A 7,500-nucleotide genomic window follows, 5' to 3' on the forward strand; every position below is an offset into this window, starting at 1 on the left:
CGGCTACCAACTCGATCAAACTGAACTAGAATAAACTACTAGAATAAAGGCTAAATACTAAAATGAACTGACGCTAACGCTAAATGTGCTAAGCTAACTACAATGAACACTAACTGTAACTACCGCTAACTATCTATCTAAACAAAGTCTTTATAAAGACTATACTAAACACTACTACTGTACTAACAACTAAATCAACTACGCTAACCAACTCGCTCTAAATCTGACTCTAAATTGCTAAATTGCTGAAATTCTCTATATATAAATCGCTATGTAATTCTCTGTCTGTCTTTCTCGCTCAAACTTACCTACTACCCACGCTGATCAAAGAGCCCGCCTTCCCTATATAGAAATCTTTGTTAGAGTACTTCCGGGGCAGCGGGAGAGGTCGGATCCACATTCACATATTGCCCAAGGGCGCCAGCTAGTGGAAACCACTGAAAAAGATGTAAGACGAGTTAGCTCGTCCTTGGCACTCAAGCGCTGGATTATGTAAGACGAGTTAGGTCGTCTATGGCACTTAATGTGTTAATAGAGGAGAGGAGGAGAGGAGATGAAGAGAGGTGGGGAGAGGAGAGGAGATGAAGAGAGGAGAGGACAGGAGAAGAGGGGAGAGGAGAAGAGAGGTGGGGAGAGGATAGTAGAGGACAGGAGAAGAGGGGAGAGGAGAGGAGAAGAGAGGTGGGGAGAGGAGGAGAGGAGAAAGGACAGGAGAGGAGGTGAAGAGAGGTGGGGAGAGGAGGAGAGGACAGGAGAAGAGGGGAGAGAAGAGAAGAAGAGGTGGGGAGAGGAGGAGAGGAGGGGAGAGGATAGTAGAGGAGAGAAGGAGATGACAGGAGAGGAGAGGAGCGGAGAGAGGAGGAGAGGAGAGGAGAGAGGAGAGGAGGTGAAGAGAGGAGAGGACAGGAGAGGAGATGAAGAGAGGAGAGGAGAGGACAGGAGAGGAGGTGAAGAGAGGTGGGGAGAGGATAGTAGAGGAGAGAAGGAGATGACAGGAGAAGAGAGGAGAGGAGAGGAGGGGAGAGAGGAGGAGAGGAGGGGAGAGGATAGTAGAGGAGAGAAGGAGATGACAGGAGAGGAGAGGAGCGGAGAGAGGAGGAGAGGAGAGGAGAGAGGAGATGAGGTGAAGAGAGGAGAGGACAGGAGAGGAGATGAAGAGAGGAGAGGAGAGAACAGGAGAGGAGGTGAAGAGAGGTGGGGAGAGGAGAGGAGAGAAGAAGAGAGGTGGGGAGAGGAGGAGAGGAGGGGAGAGGATAGTAGAGGAGAGGGGGAGATGACAGGAGAAGAGGGGAGAGGAGGAGAGGAGAGGATAGTAGTGAATGAATGAATTTATTTGGTGATAAAATAAAATAACACAACAGTACATATAGTAATGAAAGAACAAACAATATATCAATCACCGAGGATAAAAACACAAAAAAGCCCGAGGGCTTATTTCCATTGTGGTCCTCACATAAAACATATAGTAAGACGAGGCATAAAAAACATAAAACACTTACAACAATTTAAAAGAAACATAAAACAGCGGAGAGCGGTTACATTAAAGGAACTCAAAATAAAATAAATAGCAGCAGATCAAGCAAATAGCAGCAGGGCAATGTATCACTTATGCCACCACACAGGACTATATTGGCAAATCTGCAGACATGAAGTCTAAATTGTGTTCACGGGGCTACCCTGTTGATTGGGTCGATGCGGCCTACATTGCAGCATTAAACAAACCCCGTCTCGATCTTCTTAAAACAAGTGAGAAAGGTGAGAAGGACTTTTCTATTACTTGTTCTACGGTTTATTCCGCCCATTCTCACCTCATCAAAGCCACGATTTTGAAACATTGGCATCTTTTAAGATCTGACAGTGAATTATCAGATACTTTTAAACATCCACCCCTCTTTGTTTATAAATGTGCAAAAAACATAAGGGACCGTCTGGTACATGCCTCTTTTAATAATCACCCACAACCGAGACAGACTCTCCTTGCTCCTATAGCCAATGGGAATTACCGCTGTGGCAACTGCGCCCAATGCCACAACACCTTCAAGACCACCTCTTTTCACCATCCCCACACTGGTAAAAAGATCCCTATCAAGAGTATTATTACTTGTGTACCTTATTACTTGTTGTTGTGGACTGGCCTATGTGGGTAAGACGACTCGCAAACTCAAACAGAGAATAAGCGAACACAAGAGTTCTATTAGACAAAACGATCATCTTTACCCTATTGCTGTCCATTTTAATGATCACAACCATGATATTGCCTCATTACGTTTTTGTGGCATTGAGCAGGTTCCCCTGCCACCTAGAGGGGGCAACCATGACCTGCTCCTCAAAAAAAGAGAGGCTTTTTGGATTTTTTACCTCCAAACTTTAACACCTAAAGGTTTAAATGACTAACTACAACTCAACATTATGCTCTGAATTTTAATGGATATTTATTGCATTCTATTGTTGATTGATATTGTATTTATAGTTCGCATTTGCTATTTTCTAGTCTCCATTTATTTTTATTACTGGGTACTTGTTAATTAGTCTCCCTTTATTTATATCTTACTGGGAACAATGGCCTTTTTGATTTTAAGTTTCCCTTTATATATTTTTTACTGGGAACTTTTTAATCAATAGCCCATTTGATATAAAAAATTCTTACTGTGTATTTTAATCTTCCTCCCTTTATTTATTTATCACTGGGAATAGCCGTCTCAAGTTTCCTTTTATTTATTACTGGGAACTTTTAATCATTCTCCCTTTATTTTTATTACTGGGAAATGTATAGGTGTGTGAAGGCTGATCCTCATGTATTCTGTTTGCTCTGTATGTATTTATTATGATTGACTGACACCTGCAGTGTCTATTAGGCATGTTGTCAGCCTGATTGCTTGACTGTGATTGGCTGCTGCGACACCCCCTTGTGCCTATATATAACTGTTGTCTGCATTCAGAAATCACTTTTGCCAGATGAAGGTCTTGTTGTGACCGAAACGTTGCTAATAAAAGTCTGAAGTGCAGTCAGTGTGCGGGATTTTCCTCTTTCAACTTACCTGATGCTCCGACGCACCTGACGCACACGGTTTGTGCAGAGATCACCCCTCTTCTACAATGTATCACTTATAAAAAGACTAAGCATTTTAATATATAAAGTGCGCTTTTCGACCGATAACCATCGGAGACTTTCAAAGTGCTTGGTGTCAAGGTGAGTACGGGGGTGCAACTTAAGTATAACTCTGATTAATTTGTTTTGGGCTGTCTGCAACCTGCCCTTCAATCGTTGTGTTAGTCCGGTGTACCATGAGGTGGCAGCATAGTCAAAGTGACTTTGCACTAGTGCCCTGGCAAGAGTGTGTAATATATGAGTGTCTAGGAAAACCGTAGAGGAGAGGGGGAGATGACAGGAGAAGAGAGGAGGGGAGAGGAGGTGAAGAGAGGAGAAAGGACAGGAGAGGAGGGGAGAGGAGGTGAAGAGAGGAGAGGACAGGAGAGGAGATGAAGAAAGGAGAGGACAGGAGAGGAGAGGAGAAGAGATTTCACAAATGCACTTGCCAGTTTGAAAACAAGGCTGCTTCTCTCCAGAGACTGTTTAGAGCGAGAAGGCTCAACTGTCTGTATCAGTGGTGTTGTTTTTGGGGCCGGTGTGCAGCATGCACAGCAGGGCCCCTACATTCGACTCTGTCGCCCAGACCATTTGAGCACGGATTCAGGTTCTAAATGTCTTTCCACACTCCCAGCATGCATTTCGGCATAAGCAGAGGCAGAACGCAGCAGAGAAGACGCCATAAGCTCCGGAAAGTTTTTTACAATTTAAAGTTTTATTTCATCACTAAATTAATTTCTGATGACTTTTGATGCCTACAAGCAGGGTAGTAGGTTTCAATAAGTGCCACTTTACGAACATTTATGGCGAAAAATGGCAAAAAGTTCCAGAGCACAATTGGCTGCATCTACATCAGCTGAGCTTTTTATTTGTGTAGTACTGCAGGCGGCCTCTGCGCTGGTATTGCGCAATACCCTCAAGAACGCATCGTCTCAAACTGCCAACAGCGTCATGTGTGCTTGTGACCTAGCAAGTTAATTCTTCCAAGAACGACTAGCAAGAACGTTCTCCCCAAGAACAAGAATGCATTCTTCGGTATTGAGAAACGGCCCAGGTATACTGTGGCTAGCTCGTTACACGGACACGGAGGACGCTGCAGCTCCACACTACTTTTTTGCTCGTTACACGGAGGACGCTGCAGCTTGACATGCCACAGTAAGGGTAATGAATATGCTACGTGAACGTTAGCAGGTACTTTAGCCTATGCAGTAGGCTAAGTAATAGGCTATCATCTCATTGTTGTTAGGTATGTCTCCACTATATGCACTCGCGGAGTGGAGACACGAGGAGTCTTTGTTTAGAAAGAGCTGGGGGGAGGGGGGTGCTGGCGAGTGGAGTCGGTAGCAGTTGTATAACATAACACAATAGACAGGCAGTAATTTAAATGAAATCTCCATAACGTTACAGCCTATAACAGCGTATAATAACCAATTGCCCGAACGATTCATTAATATGCTACGTGAACGTTAGCGGTCCATAACGTTACAGCGTATAATAACCAATTGCCCGAACGATTAATTAATATGCTACGTGAACGTTAGCAGTCCATAACGTTACAGCGTATAATAAGCTATTCCCCGAACGATTAATTAATTAATATGCTACGTGAACGTTAGCGGGTACTTTAGCCTATGCAGTAGGATAAGTAATAGGCAATAGGCTACCATGCACCGGCCCTATGCCAGGTTTCCACCTGGCCTTGTTTACCTTTATTTATACAGGGGGAGTCTCACTGAGAGCAATGCTGTCTTTTTCAGGAGCACCCTGTTCACTGCCAACAAATGCATGCTGTTTGCCCGGAACAACCCCGGCACTGCCAGCCCCACCCCCAAGATCTACACTGCCGACGGCTCTGAGCTGGAGTTTGTCAGCTCCTATAAATATCTCGGACTATGGCTGGACGAATCCCTTTCATTCAACACACACATAAACAACCTAGTGGCCAAAGTCAAAGCCAGACTCAGTTTTCTCTACCGCAACAAGGCGTCATTTACACACTCTGCCAAACACATCCTCGTCAAAATGACCATCCTGCCCATGTTCGACTATGGTGACACGATCTACCGGATGGCCTCAAAGAGCATCCTCAATAAACTGGACACAATCCACCACTCTGCTATCCGCTTTGCCACAAATGCCCCCTTTTCGACTCACCACTGTGACCTGTATGAACTTGTGGACTGGCCCTCCCTTCACATCAGGCGGCTTCAACACTGGCTTCAACTAGTGTACAAGTCCATTCTCGGCATGTGTCCACAGTACCTCTCATCCCTCCTGCATATTTCCAACAGCAATTACCGTCTAAGATCCACCAACTTCATCATGCTCTCCATCCCAAAAGCCCGTACTGTCTTTGGCCGTAACTCCTTCCGCTTTGCCGCAGCAAATGACTGGAACACACTTCAAAACACACTCAAACTCACAGCTCTCATATCTCTCAACATGTTCAAACACACCCTGAAACAGCTCGTAGTCGACCGCTGCACCTGCCGTTAGGCATCTCCCTCCCTCTCTCCCCCTATAGTCCCATCATTTATTCCCAGCAACCCCCCTCCTTCTGCATCTTTGTTCATTGAATGTTGTTGTTTGCTTCCTGATTTTACTTCTGTCTTGTCGTTATTTACTATACGTATTATATATGTGTTGCCTTGTGCTGACCTGATGTACTGTTTGTATTGTTTTTTACCCTTGCTGCGGCCCCTTGGCCAGGTCACCATTGTAAATGAGAATTTGTTCTCAACGGTTTTTACCTGGTTAAATAAAGGTCAAATAAAAATAAAAATAAACATTCACACACACCTTCACACCTGGAAGCTCACCAGTACAACCACACTCTGATCTGCTGGCCACTGAGCAGCTCCACTGGAGCAGTTGGGGTTAAGGGCCTTGCTCAAGGGCACATCAGTGGTGGTAACGGGGCAAGGGCTGCCTTGTCACTTTCCCCACCCAGATTTATTCTGCCGGTCCGAAGGATTGAACCGATGACCTTCCGGTCACAACCTTGCTTCTCTAACCTTTAGGCCACCACGGCCCCAAACGTGTCACATGGGTTTGGCCCCTGCCACGCCCCTTTAGGAGACGAGCAGGTCCTGAGTCTATTGGAGTCAATGGGAGAAGTGATTGTGATCACAAATTACGATTCTTTCGCTCCTTAGTCACCAAAGTAAATATCACATCCAGTTTGCCACATACAGTATCTTCTGAGCATTCTGACACTAAAATGGCATTTTTCAGACAGACAGATTTGGCAATAGAGCTAACGTCAGCAGGTAGTGATTAGCTAAAACTACACGTGAAGCTTGCAGATGTATTAGCTAAATCTGTGGTTGGAATCTTAGTTGTATCTTAGATACGATTAGATTGAGCTAAGACGAAGGCAGTTTTGTGTTTATGTGTGCTATTCAGTTTTGTGTTTATGTGTGCTATTCAGTTTTGTGTTTATATGTGTGCTATTCAGTTTTGTGTTTATGTGTGCTATACAGTTTTGTGTTTATATGTGCTATTCAGTTTTGTGTTTATATGTGTGCTATTCAGTTTTGTGTTTATGTGTGCTATTCAGTTTTGTGTTTATATGTGTGCTATTCAGTTTTGTGTTTATGTGTGCTATTCAGTTTTGTGTTTATATGTGTGCTATACAGTTTTGTGTTTATATGTGCTATTCAGTTTTGTGTTTATATGTGTGCTATTCAGTTTTGTGTTTATGTGTGCTATTCAGTTTTGTGTTTATGTGTGCTATTCAGTTTTGTGTTTATGTGTGCTATTCAGTTTTGTGTTTATATGTGTGCTATTCAGTTTTGTGTTTATATGTGCTATTCAGTTTTGTGTTTATATGTGTGCTATTCAGTTTTGTATTTATGTGTGCTATTCAGTTTTGTGTTTATATGTGTGCTATTCAGTTTTGTATTTATGTGTGCTATTCAGTTTTGTGTTTATGTGTGCTATTCAGTTTTGTGTTTATGTGTGCTATTCAGTTTTGTGTTTATATGTGTGCTATTCAGTTTTGTGTTTATGTGTGCTATTCAGTTTTGTGTTTATGTGTGCTATTCAGTTTTGTGTTTATATGTGTGCTATTCAGTTTTGTGTTTATATGTGTGCTATACAGTTTTGTGTTTATGTGTGCTATTCAGTTTTGTGTTTATATGTGCTATTCAGTTTTGTGTTTATGTGTGCTATTCAGTTTTGTGTTTATGTGTGCTATTCAGTTTTGTGTTTATATGTGCTATTCAGTTTTGTGTTTATATGTGCTATTCAGTTTTGTGTTTATATGTGCTATTCAGTTTTGTGTTTATATGTGTGCTATTCAGTTTTGTGTTTATGTGTGCTATTCAGTTTTGTGTTTATGTGTGCTATTCAGTTTTGTGTTTATATGTGTGCTATTCAGTTTTGTGTTTATATGTGTGCTATTCAGTTTT

At 42.8% G+C, this 7,500-nt stretch overlaps 1 protein-coding gene across 1 annotated transcript in view; it reads right to left on the reverse strand.

Moving 5' to 3' along the window:
* Positions 1-6,104: 6,104 nt before the first annotated feature.
* The window catches only part of LOC310789177 (nephrocystin-1-like), a gene marked incomplete at its 3' end in the record, with an annotated part of 34,997 nt that continues 33,601 nt past the window's right edge, over positions 6,105-7,500 (reverse strand). The window contains exon 16 of the mRNA XM_083650765.1: positions 6,105-6,157. Within this exon, the coding sequence (XP_083506891.1) occupies positions 6,105-6,157 (53 nt within the window). The remainder of the gene's footprint in view (positions 6,158-7,500) is intronic.

This window comes from Poromitra crassiceps (assembly GCF_964638095.1).
Source record: "Poromitra crassiceps genome assembly, chromosome: 14".
In the NCBI taxonomy this organism is placed as follows: Eukaryota; Metazoa; Chordata; class Actinopteri; order Beryciformes; family Melamphaidae; genus Poromitra; species Poromitra crassiceps.